Source organism: Phymastichus coffea, unplaced genomic scaffold (assembly GCF_024137745.1).
Source record: "Phymastichus coffea isolate CEN01 unplaced genomic scaffold, Cenicafe_Pcof_1.1 PCOF00058, whole genome shotgun sequence".
In the NCBI taxonomy this organism is placed as follows: Eukaryota; Metazoa; Arthropoda; class Insecta; order Hymenoptera; family Eulophidae; genus Phymastichus; species Phymastichus coffea.
In genome coordinates this window covers 272,960-286,565 of record NW_026706869.1, presented here as the reverse complement: position 1 = coordinate 286,565, position 13,606 = coordinate 272,960, and the positions used below count along the sequence as shown (strand labels likewise).

General features: G+C 39.3%; 4 protein-coding genes across 4 annotated transcripts; 1 reads left to right on the top strand and 3 right to left on the bottom strand.

Moving 5' to 3' along the window:
* Positions 1 to 175: 175 nt before the first annotated feature.
* Positions 176 to 1,425, bottom strand: LOC131666304 (uncharacterized). Its single transcript, XM_058938847.1, has one exon. It carries the CDS (start codon positions 1,410 to 1,412, stop codon positions 183 to 185), a length of 1,230 nt encoding a protein of 409 aa, XP_058794830.1. The 5' UTR covers positions 1,413 to 1,425; the 3' UTR covers positions 176 to 182.
* A 1,251-nt stretch (positions 1,426 to 2,676) lies between these two features.
* Positions 2,677 to 3,909, bottom strand: LOC131666426 (uncharacterized). The gene has a single exon (XM_058939085.1). It carries the CDS (start codon positions 3,907 to 3,909, stop codon positions 2,677 to 2,679), a length of 1,233 nt encoding a protein of 410 aa, XP_058795068.1.
* A 1,136-nt stretch (positions 3,910 to 5,045) lies between these two features.
* Positions 5,046 to 6,236, bottom strand: LOC131666425 (uncharacterized). The gene has a single exon (XM_058939084.1). It carries the CDS (start codon positions 6,234 to 6,236, stop codon positions 5,046 to 5,048), a length of 1,191 nt encoding a protein of 396 aa, XP_058795067.1.
* A 5,116-nt stretch (positions 6,237 to 11,352) lies between these two features.
* Positions 11,353 to 12,727, top strand: LOC131666412 (uncharacterized). The gene is made up of 3 exons (XM_058939064.1): positions 11,353 to 11,367; positions 11,985 to 12,350; positions 12,429 to 12,727. The coding sequence occupies exons 2-3, from the start codon at positions 12,161 to 12,163 to the stop codon at positions 12,674 to 12,676; spliced, it is 438 nt and encodes a 145-aa protein (XP_058795047.1). The 5' UTR covers positions 11,353 to 11,367; positions 11,985 to 12,160; the 3' UTR covers positions 12,677 to 12,727.
* Positions 12,728 to 13,606: the final 879 nt, after the last annotated feature.

Genomic DNA, 13,606 nt, shown 5'->3' with positions numbered 1-13,606 from the left:
TGTACAATTGTGATTGTATAATAGAAGATATTTTTTATTTTCTACATAAATGTATTTTTTTGTTTGTTTCTCCATGTCAAATAACAAATAAAAGATTTTAACGTTATAAGTAATTTATTCAGCAGATTAAAAATTTAATTTACAGAGAAGACACACACCACTCACTTATGTACATTTTCCAATTACGTCAAATATTTTGGTGCAACATCAACCAGTTCTTTAAGAGCAGACGATATAATTTCTCTATATCTCTCGTCTATTTCCATCAATTCCAGAACCAAATCCACGCGATCGCGAAAGAGTAAACTATTAAATCCTTCGGAAGTTTGCATTAATTCCAATTGTTTTTCTCCAGATATCTGATTGATTTGGTAATACATATTGATCATCACGATTCCAAAGATTCTCATATCTTCATATTCGTCTACGATGTCTTCAAACCGCGGTATATCCACTCCACCATTTTCTAGTACCTGACACAGAACCTTGTAATAATGTTCAAGCAAATTCATCTCATATTTATCCCTCAATTCTTTCTTAGCGTTATGATAAATCAGCTGCGAAACGTCGACCATTGGCGGAACATACCTCATAATCTGAAAGTCCACCAAAGCACACTTGGATCCACTGAACATCAAGTTATTCGACCAAACATCTCCATGGCTTATCACATTTTTTCTTGTTTTGGATGGTTCTATTTTTTCGAAAATCATGTTACATAATTTGGACACAACCTTGTGATCTAATCCCAAATACTTAGCTACGTTGATCAGCACGTCGATTCCGTATTGACAGAACTCAGCAAATGGACCTTTGCGAGAGAATAGAATTTCCTCCATCAGATCCGGGTACATGTCGAGAAAACTTTTACCAAGTCGTTTTTCAGCCAACATTGAAGCTGCGTGCATTTTTGCCAAGCTCGATAAAGCTGCCTTGAGAGATGCAACATCCAGGTATTTCTCTCTCATGGTGTAATTTTTGATTATCAAATTTTCAAAAACTAGTGCATCGTCTTTCACCAAATAACACTGAGCTGCCCACGATTTATCTTTACTGTTTTTCATCAGTTCTGGCATTATCAGATTATAAAAACTCGTCTCCTTATAAAACATTTTACTGTCCTTCACAAACTTGGCTTGATCGTTGACGTTGTAGGGCACGGACTTCAAGAAGTACGTGTGAAGTTCCTTCTGCGTCGATCCTTCTTTCGACACTTCAACAACAAAGTTACGGTGTGCTCCCATGAAACCTAAATTCTCGTTCGAATAACTTTTCACGTAGTAATTGTGAATATTGTAATTTGGTCCCAATGAATTTTTGACTATGGTTTCGACATCCTTTTTTGTCATTGGATTTTTGTACAAATCTAGACCTTTTTTTTGAAGTCCATTTTGTGCACTTTCGTGAGTCATGTCTAAACGCAGATTGTCGTGACAAATCTGATTGAGCTTGCGATACGACAGCTTCATTTATATCTTGGCCATTTCTAAACTAGCAACAGCGTGACTTACAACGCTTACCGTTCATAGCGTAAATGTGCTCATGAACCTTAATACATCTCATATATCAACCGAAATTGTAAAATACAAATTTAATCCAGTGTTTGCCTTGATGATTTTACTTGTCTCACGTACTCTTATAGACTGTATATATTTGTACTATGGAAAATTTTCGCCGACTTTCAAAAGGCGGAGATTCTGTATTCGATCTGAATTTTTTTTACTGTACCTTCGTGCTTATTTCTGGAATAATTCAGTTGCAAATTATTTGTCGATACATCTATACCACGTGTTTCATGTGTATTCATTGTATCAGTACATCGAAAGGTCAACAGTCTTTTAGTGTGCCACGTGACACAAGCCTGATTTTTATGATATTTTCAGCATTATCTGCACGATAATACCATCTATTAATTTGATTTTGTGTATTTGATGTACATCGTGTTGACGAATTCATACGTACTCGAATATCAAGTTCAAGAACTTGAACGATATTCTTTCGAATGCTTAACGAAGAGTACGAAAAGGAAAACTATGCATTTCTCAAGCGATTTCGGGTTAAAATTTGTTGAAATAATATACAATAGTTATTTATACTAAAAATTTTAACTATCAGTAATACTGAACATTTTCTAAATTTACGTAAGTTGTATAAAACAAATAATAAGGTATTAAAAAAAAGACACATACTCTTCGGGATTTTGTGAACGTTTATTCTTAAGGTTAATGACGGTGAAACTAGAATTGAAATAATTAATCAAAGTTATCTTGAACGATATAAAAAAGATCTTATACGATATGAAACTTTCAAGGATAAACTCAATTCCAAAGTACAATTTCTGGGCTACACCAAAGTCAATTTCTGGGCTAGAGACTGAAGTAAATAATAAGCTTTCAAAAAAATTTTAAAATGAAGGTGATTTTTTACAAAATTATCTTTTGAGAGCTCATCTAAATATGTTATATTTTTCAGCTTCTATATGTTCGATTCTAACTCTTAATAAAAATCTTGCTAATAAAATTTGATATTTTTGTTAACTGATTAAATATAGTTTTATCAGTTACATAATCCCAAAGAAGTCAAAGAGAAATACTTGATGCGGTATGCATTTATTAGAAAATAAAAATTTTGAATTACAGTCAAAGAAAACACATTACCGACATAAATATCATGACATTATTTCAAATACTTCGGTGCCGATTCAACCAGTTCTTTAACAACGGATGAAAGGATTTCTCTGTATCTTCCATCCGTCTTCATGAATCCCAAAATAAGATCCACGCGATCTCGGAAAAGTAAATCATTGAATCCTTGGGAGGTCGACATAAGTTCCAGCTGCTTATCTCCGGGTATCTGATTGATTTGGTAATACATATTAGTGGTAACGAGTCCAACGATTCTCATCTCTTCATATTCGTCTACGATGTCTACGAACTCGGGTATGTCCACTCCGCCATCCTTCAGCACATCGCACAAGGTCGTATGATAATGCTTAAGCAGATTCATTTCATATTTATCCCTCAATTCTTTCTTCGCGTTGTGATAGAATAGCAGCGCGACGTCACTCATGGCAGGAACATATCTCACCAATTGAAAATCCACGAGAATACACTTGGATTCATTGAACATCAAATTGTTCGCCCATGCATCTCCATGATTGATCACATTTCTCCTTGTCTTGGACGGCCGTAGTTTTTCGTAGATCAAGTTGCACACTTTCGGCACGACTTCATCATCCAATCCTAGATATTTAGCTATGTTGGTAAGTACGTCGATGCCACATTTATTCCACATAGCGAATAATTTTGTACGAGAGAACAGAATTTCCTCCATCAAATCCGGGTACATGTCTAGAAAACTTTTGCCGAGTCGCTTTTCCGCCAGCATTGAAGCTGCATGCATTTTCGCTAAGCTCGATAAAGCTGCCTCGAGGGACGCAACGTCTAGTAGTCTGTCTGCTTTCATCGTGTAATTTTTTATTACCAAATTTTCGAATACCAGCGCGTCGTCCTTCACCAAGTAACACTGGGGTGCCCACGATTTGTCTCTACTGCTCTTCATTAGCTCTGGCATTATTAGTTCATAAAAACTCGTCTCCTTGTGAAACATCTTACTTTCTTTGACAAACTTTGCGTGATCGTAGACGTTGTAGGGCACGGACTTCAAGAAGTACGTGTGAAGTTCCTTCTGCGTCGATCCTTCTTTCGACACTTCAACAATAAAGTTACGGTGTGCTCCCATGAAGCCTACATGTTCGTTCGAATGGTTTCTCATGTAGTAATTGTGAATCTTGTAGTTTGGCCCCAATGACTTTGCGATTATGGTTTCAACATCCTGCCTTGTCAAAGGATTGTCGTATTGATCATGACTTTTCTTTTCAAATCCATTTGGCGCAGGTTCGTTAGCCATGACAAACACTCGATCTCACAACAAAGTTTATTTTGAATTCAATTGTCACAGTCGCTTCATTTATTATCATTTTTCTCAACTGATAGCACTGTAAGATAACACACACTCAAATACGCTGCCATATCTTGACGTGCCTAATAAATCAGTAAAACTTGTGGACGAAAATTCCGATTAATTGTTTGCCTTTGTCGTCATTTTATTTTTCTTTCATAGTAATAATGCATTTTAAGTTGTAGTATAGTGAAAGTCGTCTTGTCAAAAATGAAAAAATATTACGTGAAAGTTATGTTGCTGTAGATTGTTATATATAGTTTGATACGAGGGCCAAATTAAAGTGCTTTAAATTCAAAGATATTTTTTTTATTCGCCAAAAACAAATTCTCAATTTATAATGTAACGAAATTTTTTATTTTGATGAGAGAACAGTTTAAAAGTTGTTATCTTTTTAATTTCTTGGAATGATGTAACGAATAGAAAAATTAGGCGAAGAAAAAACTTAGATACAAAGGTTAGTTATTTTTACATTTAAATTCATTATTAATATAAAGTAAACTAATGAAAAAAAGTCGATATGTGTAGGTTAACCAAACATATTTGAAATAAGGACAAACCTATCATTGTCACGTGAAGGGTTCATCAGTCCCATCGCTAAGTGTAAGGGGATTATAACTACAGAACGAATCAGCACGTGACCAATTGGAGACTTTGTGAACTCTCCTCCGATCACATGTGTCTCCTACCTTAATTATAACACATCCAGTGCCCACACAACCCACATAACCGTCTCGCCTATATACCATGCCACCCGTGCTTACTATACATTTCGTATGACCATTGGTAACGTGCGCATATACTCTTCTCATTAAGTACTTGTTATTCATCAAATCTCTCTCTCTCTCTCTCTCTCTCTCTCTCTCTCTCTCTCTCTCTTCGAAGTTCTTTCAACTAAACAAAAACACTGTTTAGTTCATTTCACAAAACCCTACACTAACATCGCTCAGTCTGTGCTAAACGATAGACCGCAATCAAGAATTGATCGCTATGTCAATTTTTGAAAATACACCAATACAGTTATTCATCATGAAAAAATTATCATTATTATTCTAATATTATAATAGAAGAGTAAAAAGTGCTCTTCACTTTAAAAACTTATCAGATACTTCAACCAGTTCTCTGACAGTGGACTCGATCAATTCCTTATAGCCTTCGTTCTCTTTCATCATCTCGAACACAACATTCGCGCGGTCCCTAGCCATAAGTCTATCGAGTCTGTCGGGATCCTCAATCATTTCTGCAAGTGTCTCACCATCCACCTGATTCGTCGGAAAGTAAAGATTAATCGTTACAATTCCAATAATTCTTCTCTCTTCGTATTCATCCAAAATATCTTGAAACTTTGGACAAGTCATTTCACCGGCGTCCTTCAAAATTTCACACAGCACCTCGTGATAGTGTTTCAGCAGATCAGTCTCGCACTTTTCTCGCAATTCTCTTCTGGCATTGTAGTATATCAACTGAGTGACGTCAGTCATCGCCGGCACGTATCTTATCAATTGAAAGTCGACCAAAGCACAGTTTTTATCGTCAAACATGAAATTGTTCAACCAAACATCGCCATGACACAGTACATTTTGTCTGGTTTTTGACGGCAGTATTTTTTCAAAAATCAAATTGCACACTCTCGCCACAACCTCGTAGTTCAAGCCTAGATATTCAGCGACTTTGGTGGCCGTGTCGATTCCCAATCCGATTCCATGAGCGAACGGACCGTCGCGAGTAAACACAATTTCATCGATCAGGCTTGGATACATCTCGGCGAAAGTTTTTCCAAGCCGTTTTTCCGTTAAAACCGATGCCGCGTGCATTTTCGCTACACTCGACAAGGCTGCTTTGAGCGACGGCACATCCAAAAATTTATTCTTGAGCTTGTAGTTTTTCAACTGCAAATGTTCAAACACCAAGGCGTCATCCTTCGCCAAGTAACATTGAGCAGCCCAGGATTTGTCCTTGCTACTCCTCATCAGTTCCGGCATTATAAATTTGAAAAATCTCGCCTCCCTGTAGAATATCTTGTTCTCCTTGACGAACTTGGCTCGTCGTTCGATGTGATAAGGTATGGATTTAACGAAATAAGTGTGAATCCGTTTTGACTGAGATCCATCGGGTAAAGCTTCGACAACGAGATTTCGATGAGCTCCCAAAAAACCCAAAACTTTGTCGGAATACGGTGTCAAATGATAGCCAAGAATGCTAACACCAGATCCTACGGACTTCTCAATGACTGTTTCGACGTCCTGCCTGGTCAGTGGGTTTTCAAAGCGATTCATCTTGGCGACTGTTTCCACTGGATTCGTGCTTTATTCCTATATACGTACGTTGTCTTGACTGATAAAACTTCGGTGCACTGATAATTATAAAATCGCTCAAAGCGCATAAACACCAATACATTACAATGCATTTGAATGGACGTGCGTTAGGAAGCTGGCGAATTGGCAATTTGCACGCGAGGCAGGCTTCTCCAGATTCCATCGAATGCTCGTAATATAAATCCGTTGGAAATCCTGTAACCGTATATTTTGTGCTCTCCCGCGTACAGGAGAAGATAATATAAGCTGCGCGTCGCGGCCTCCTCTTGTTTGCGTTATTCGCTTACTATCGGCCCGAAAAAGATTGTCACAGCTTAGCCGGCGAGCGAGGTAATCGAGACGCGAGGAAAAATAATCAAGCCTGAGTGACGTTGGGGTGAGCGCGGGTGTAGAGTAGCAGATAACTTTAGAAATAGAAACGGGTCACTTTCACTCCTTTTTCTCGCGGCCCGTCTGCGCGTAAATGCATATGATTGGAAAACAAGGCTGGCCGAGTGGATTGCCGGAATCCCGGGTATTTATACGACCGACGAGTTTTGTTAACTTTGGGCGAGCAAACGCGGGCTTGGGCGTGCCGTGGCTCTCGCATTCCGACCAATTTCCCATCCGTCAGGCATGCAATTTATTAAAACGTTAGGCGAGTCGCGCGCGCGCGCGCGCCAATAAGCCGTTGCCTCGTTGGAAAAAACGAACGATAATCTATTAACGACTGTCGAAAACGCGCGCGCGAGACCTGAAGCTCGCTCACGGCAGCTTGGCACACTGCGACGCTTCAAAGTCTCTCTCATTAGCGCAAAAGCTCATCCGCATATAGACGCGTCAAGCGGAGCTTTTGGACGCGTATTAATTGACTTTTGCCCATCTCGAAAGTCGTCTCGTTAACGCCTTCCTCGCTCTCGCGGCCGAATTCTCAAAAGGAGACTCGTCGCGACTGCGAGCGTGCTATCGACAAGTCGTTGCGCCGATGACTTTTATCGTCGTGTTTATATGCTGTTTCAAAGGTTTGACAAGCAGAGAGAGAGAGTGTTTACTGGCGACGATGCGTTTTTTTGTATTGCCGTATAAATAACTTGCTCGAGCATATAAACGCTATACGCGCGAAAATGAATCACAACAAATAACATGTGACACTTTGTTATTGGCACTGTGGACGTACAATCTATATACATTTTGCAGAAAATCGCGAACGCGGTACCGAAAGATACTTATGAGCGAGAAATTTCCCTCGCCTGCCAAGTCTGCTTCTCGCCTCCGTCTGTATGTGATACATGCGTTCCTTTAACAAGCCTGTCGCGAGATACCGTTGACCTGCAACACTTGCGTGCGGTCGTATCATTTCAGCGATCCGCAATTTTTCGCGCGTCACTCACCTGTCTATCGTGATTGCTTCTGATACTGTAATTTTTCGACGAGTAATGTTTGACTGTATTGCGCGGTCGCGCCGTAAACGAAAGGATCGCCGAATCGTACGAGCATGCCGATGCTGTTCTCGCGTGCCACCAAGCGACTGGTTGAGCGTCGCTTTTCCGTCTTGGCTTTTCAGTCTGAAGGAAACGAAACATACGATTACAAAAATCGGCGTTGGTGAAGTATTAGAAGTTGTCAACATACGTCGCATCGTATCGTTGAGAGCGTTCGATCAAGTCGATCAAGATCCATCAAAGTTTTGCGAAAATCTTGTTCCATCCTATCGATAGCAGTATCACGACACGCGCTCGATAAATTTTCAAGGCTCGTTGTCGTCGATCTTTCCCTTCTCGTTTTCTTCGTTCGCAATTTACGGCAACTGCGCCTCGGCCCTTGGATTTGTTGCCCGATCTGTCGCTTGATTGACGATCGTCAATCAATTATACGTGATTTCAGATTGAAAATATCAAGTAAAGATTACAGCTTCAACGTGCTCGACGGCTTTTCCAAATTGATTAACAGGCTCGACGGGTACCACAGCATCTGGGACTTGTAGATGGTGATTTGGCTTTTGGAATTGCAGCTTTCGGGGGAGTGGCCGTGACTTTGGTTTTTGGTGTACTGCTTGACAGTACGCCAGCTTTGGCTTGCGACGTATTATGGCTATGGTGGGCTTCGCTGGTGGCCGCTGAGGTGCTTGCGACGCTTGTGCGAGTAGCACAGCCGTCGTCGTCATCGTCGTCGCCGAAACACTTTCTACTTGCGTTTGCTCTGCAAGTTGATTCGGAAAAAAAAAATACATGGAGTTTGAAAAATAATATTAAGCTGCGCACTTGAAAAAAGAGTAATGTTGATTCGCTTACGGGATTGGTCGAGGACAGCCGCAAGTGAGCGGTTTGAGGTTCCACAATCTGAAAATATGGATCGATTCAGACGTCGGTTTATGGCAAATGAAATTATTGTTGTGAGCTAGGAGAGTGTAATTACCCCTTTTCACAGTAACATCGCTGTTGTGATCTGGAGAAAATTGAACGCTAAACATTAAATGGTTTTTTTTTTTCGATGGAAAATAATATGTAGCTTTGTCTTGATTGGTTATCTGCTGACCATACGGGGATACATGTAAACTATTTTTCACAGAATCGTATATAGCCAACATAACTCACTTGCCCTGTCCTCCACTCTGCTGCAGATGCTCCTTCATCAAAGTACACACGCAGACTGCGGGATCCCTTTAAAATTTATGTAGATATCTTCTTTGTTATCGAAATTAGTACGCAAACATTGACTGTAACCTCACTTCTTTTGCAAATACGTTAGATAAACGTAAACCATGCCGGTCAGTCCAATCACGAATTTACCGAAATACCATGCGGCCATTATTTGTCTGTCATGGTCGTTTCATAATTATCAAGATGAAGCCGAGGATTTTGCAACAGAAAAGTTTCTCGTTCGGGAGAGGGAAAAAAAACATGTATATCTGAAGCGACCGCTGACAAAACTGAAAATAAACGCGCGCAACGCGCTTCACGCGGCATGTCAAAGTCGAGAGAAAGAGAGAGAGAGAGAGAGAGAGAGAGAGAGAGAGAGAGAGAGAGAGAGAGAGAGAGAGAGAGAGAGAGAGAGAGACGGAGAAAGACAATTATCTGCGTACGCGTTTCCATTCTGATTTTTTTTCTGAACTCGAAGGCTGACACTTTTGGATATGTACGTGGTGTTCCTCTTTTTTATTTTTCTCGTAACTTTTTTGGGGAAGAGTGCTCGGGAGGGTATGTCGAATTATTTTTGAGGCGGCGACCTTTCATATGCATTTTTGGAGGATTTTTATGAACCTCCATTCGTTGAGATAAGCGTTATGTATTGCATAAACGGCCGGAGTAATGATTGCTGTTTGAAGGGTTTGTGCATACGTAAAAATAACGCTTTGCTTGCGTACGAAAACAGTGATTTGATTTACAATCCAATCGGCCTAATTTTAAAACTCAATCATTGCGCAATCCATTTAACTTGACGTCGCGTGTTAACATATGTATTTTTGCGTGACACGGACAAGGTAAAAGCACTTGTCAACTGTCGGCAAGAATATATATAATACGCCGGCGACACACGAGAGTTGTCTTTGAAAGAAAAAAAAAAAACAGTCATAAAAATACGATGGGGGCTTTTCTTCGACTCCCACATCATTAGACCAAATTCTCCGAGAAATATTTCCCGTTCTGTATGCTTCGACTTTTGTTTGTCTCGTGTTACGAATTGTCACTTTGCTCGTGATGTTTCGCAACGGTCATCAATTACTGCATTATCGCGAAATGCTTGTTAGATATTATATAAATTGTTCCGCTCCGCGATGTACCTCGGATATGCCATTCGTCACGTGGAAACATTAAAATTAATGTAAAATACAACTTTGAACGCACGACTCCGAATATCGATATCCTCGTATCGTATCGCCTGCACCGGGGAACAAAAATAGACGAGCAAAAAAAAAGAATCGGAAAGTGATCTTCATAAAGGAAACGCGAGGGTCTTGAGTCAACACGTACAATATAAAAACTTCCCGCTGTCCCTCGGCTTTCAGAGCGCGAGGCGCGCGCGCGACAATCTGGAAAAGAAGAAAGGCACGCGGGTGGCGGCGGAAGTTTCGCTGCACTAGCAAAACACCGCGCCGAACTAATATTAAACCGCCTGTTGCCGATCCTCTCTTTTTCGGGGCGAGAGCCAGCCACTTCGCTTCGAGCCTTGTTTTCTTTAGTAAAGTGCTACGTTCGCTAATTTTGGAGTTGTCCCGCGATGCGCTTCGCATATCGCTTCGTTATTATTTTGGCGATGGCGCTGTTTTTCTTTTTAATCCGAAGTACGCGACTGTAATTTGCGATAGGCATCGCGAAAAAATTATTCCGCGGATATTGCAAATTAAGACAAGTGCTCGATATATATTTAAGAAGGATTTTTCCGCGTTGGCCGAACTTTTCATTTCGACGATGAGAGAAACCACCGTTCAAAATCATAAAAAAACATACATCCTCACGAGAGCAGCTTATGAAGTCATATACACGTGAGATAGTGAAGAGCACGTGTATACATAGATAATTGTATGCTAGAGTGACTTTTCTAGAAAAAGAAAACAAACCATCATCCGTTGTGAGCGCGTGGTATAACTCGTGTCACGTTTTCAGTAGGCTAGTGTAAACGACATCAATGTACACTTGAGTATTTTTCCCTACCGCCTTAATCTCAATAAGAAAAAGCCATTCATTACGTAATTGTTCACGGCAGTTGTTCGATAGATTTACAAGACAATCTGGCTTATATTAAATTCAAATTAGTTATCAGAAATAACGTGACCCACAAGCAACTCATCAATAAATCGAACGGTATCAGCCATTGACTCGGTGGATTTTCATCGATACAACCCTTCGAAAATTAACGTATAGTAGAAAACCGATTGAAATTGCACGATAACGATGATTGGCTGCCGAAATCCAGTGGGCGTCGACGATTTTTTCGACTCGTCACCAATGGCAACGAAAGCTCCGACGAAAGTAGGCGTCAACTACGCGCGAGTGGGTGAATTGACGAACAGTAGACCCGCGTGAGCCAAGTTGGCCGACGCAGTCTTTCTCTTGCTTGTGACTTTGATAGCCGCGTAGAATGAGTGTTAATGGGAAAAGTGATTGCGAAGCTGGTAAATTGAATTGGTTTTATGTATTTCAAAAGTGTGCGGGATAATGTTTTTCTCTGTGGCGGATTTGCTTTCTTACAGCCGAAAGTATATAACCAACGAGTGAAAGAACTCATGTTTACTGATTATAACAGTTCAGCTTTTTTTAATTCATAAATCATTATATATATGTTGATTCGCCTTCATTCTACGTGTACATAGACATCGCTGAAATCAAACTCCACTTATTTCCGTTTGAATAGAAAAACGTGAAAATTAAATTTACAGTGTGAAATTTTCTCGGGTTTCTCATTGTATCTCCATATGAAATATTAATTGTAACACCTTTTTCCGCTTTTCTTTTGTCCACAGTAGCGTTAAAATCGATAAAAAACTATAGTATTTTGATTTCTTTTTTATTGATGCTATCACCGTAAAAAGAGATCGATGAGTTGAATTATTTCGTAAAATGATAAAATTGAAACATTAACAGCGTGCAGTAGGAAAATTTGGAAAACACGTTTGGGTCGTTCGAAATACACTTTTTCGATTGGAAATTTCTCGTGTTTTCCGATTAATCATCAAATGCTATATCCCTTTGTACGAATGTATTATAATCATCTCCATGAACTTTACTTTAGACACAGCGGACGATTCTCGTGTAGAATCCAGTGGCAACAACCGAACCCGAAATCCTAAATGCGCTCGTTGCCGCAACCACGGAGTAGTGTCAGGTCTTAAAGGTCACAAGCGTGCATGCGCGTGGCGTGAATGTCGTTGTGCATGTTGTCTTCTCGTCGTCGAACGTCAACGGGTGATGGCAGCCCAAGTTGCTCTGCGTCGACAGCAGCAAGCTCGTGACAATCTTCACGGCGCGGATGTCAATCAGAGATCCGTCGCTGCTTATCAGAGGCGATTGAGAAACTTTCAGAGACATCGTTTGCACCTTACCCAGACGAGGATCAGTGTAACAAGGCAGGATTTAAGAATTGTCGACGCTGTCCCTGGTAATCACAATTATTCTTTCTTTTAGGTTGTTGAAAAAATTTCTGTTGTTATTTTCACGATGGATGACTTTTTTCCAGATGCGCTAATAGAATCTAACAAAGATGATCAGCAGAATGAGACGTTAATAAACTTCGATAGTTTTTATCCAACATATCCGCAAATTCCATGGTTTCCTTATTTTACCGAGTCGACTGGTGTGCCGAGAAATGTGACGAACGAAGCGAGAAATCCTTACGATAATATATCCAACGTGGAGAAAACTTTACAGATGGATAAAAAATCGAAGATTTCGTTTAGCGTTGAATCTATTATAGGGAGCAAGTAAATTGTATAGATGTAGCAGATAAGAGTTTGTAAATAAATTTTTTTTGATGAATTATAGTTGTGTATGCCTAGAAATTATATTTAGTTTTGTATGAATGAAGTTTTATAAAATATATAAATTTATTAATAAAAAACATTTATATTATTTACCGAAATCGATTATTTTGTCAGACCTTTGTTTTATTCTAATCGACTTTATGTAGTATATCTAAAAACGTTGTTAATTAAATCTTTAATTAAAATTTTTATTTTATTTGTAAATTAAAAATTTATTGACGTAAATATGTATGTATGCATGTATGTATGTACAAATGGCGTGACTTATTTTGAATTTGTCGCGCGAGTCAAGAAAATTTAGGCCAAAACCGCATGCGCCGAGCTCTATTGTTTTGGTTTGACCCACCGCCATCTAGTAAAGTAAAGTTATTGTTTTGGTTTTGCCATTGAACTTTTCTAATGAAACTTTGGAGGTTACCGTTACACCATGGAGAGTGGAGACTAAGCAGGAGTCAGCAACCCTATTCCCTCCCTACAAAAATTTTCTGAATCTCATCTATTGTCCTCCCCACCCCTTACTCTATGTAATTGACAGCGCCATCTTACTAGTAGGCTGCAAACGAGTTACCGATGGAATTTCAGACATTCTAAAAATCTAACTTTTTAATTCATTATTTATTATTTTTGAGAGACGGTAGAAGATGACGTGCAAGAGGCACAATGAAATTTACAGTACGAAAAAGCAGAAAGTCAGAAGTGTACAAAAACAATCTAAATTCTAATTACAATGTTCATTGTAAATATTATGTAAATGCTATCTGAATATATTTTTTTATGATTGGAAGTATGTAATTTTGTACGTAGTTATATGCATTATGTAATCATAAAACTATTTTATTTAATGCTAGAATTTGGTCAAATATATGATTGTGAC

Coding starts and splice junctions, on each gene's coding strand:
- LOC131666412 (XM_058939064.1), top strand. CDS start 12,161: ATGGCAGCCCAAGTTGCTCTGCGTCGACAGCAGCAAGCTCGTGACAAT. Junction 12,351..12,428: donor AATTGTCGACGCTGTCCCTG/GTAATCACAATT, acceptor ACTTTTTTCCAG/ATGCGCTAATAGAATCTAAC.
- LOC131666425 (XM_058939084.1), bottom strand. CDS start 6,236: ATGAATCGCTTTGAAAACCCACTGACCAGGCAGGACGTCGAAACAGTC.
- LOC131666304 (XM_058938847.1), bottom strand. CDS start 1,412: ATGACTCACGAAAGTGCACAAAATGGACTTCAAAAAAAAGGTCTAGAT.
- LOC131666426 (XM_058939085.1), bottom strand. CDS start 3,909: ATGGCTAACGAACCTGCGCCAAATGGATTTGAAAAGAAAAGTCATGAT.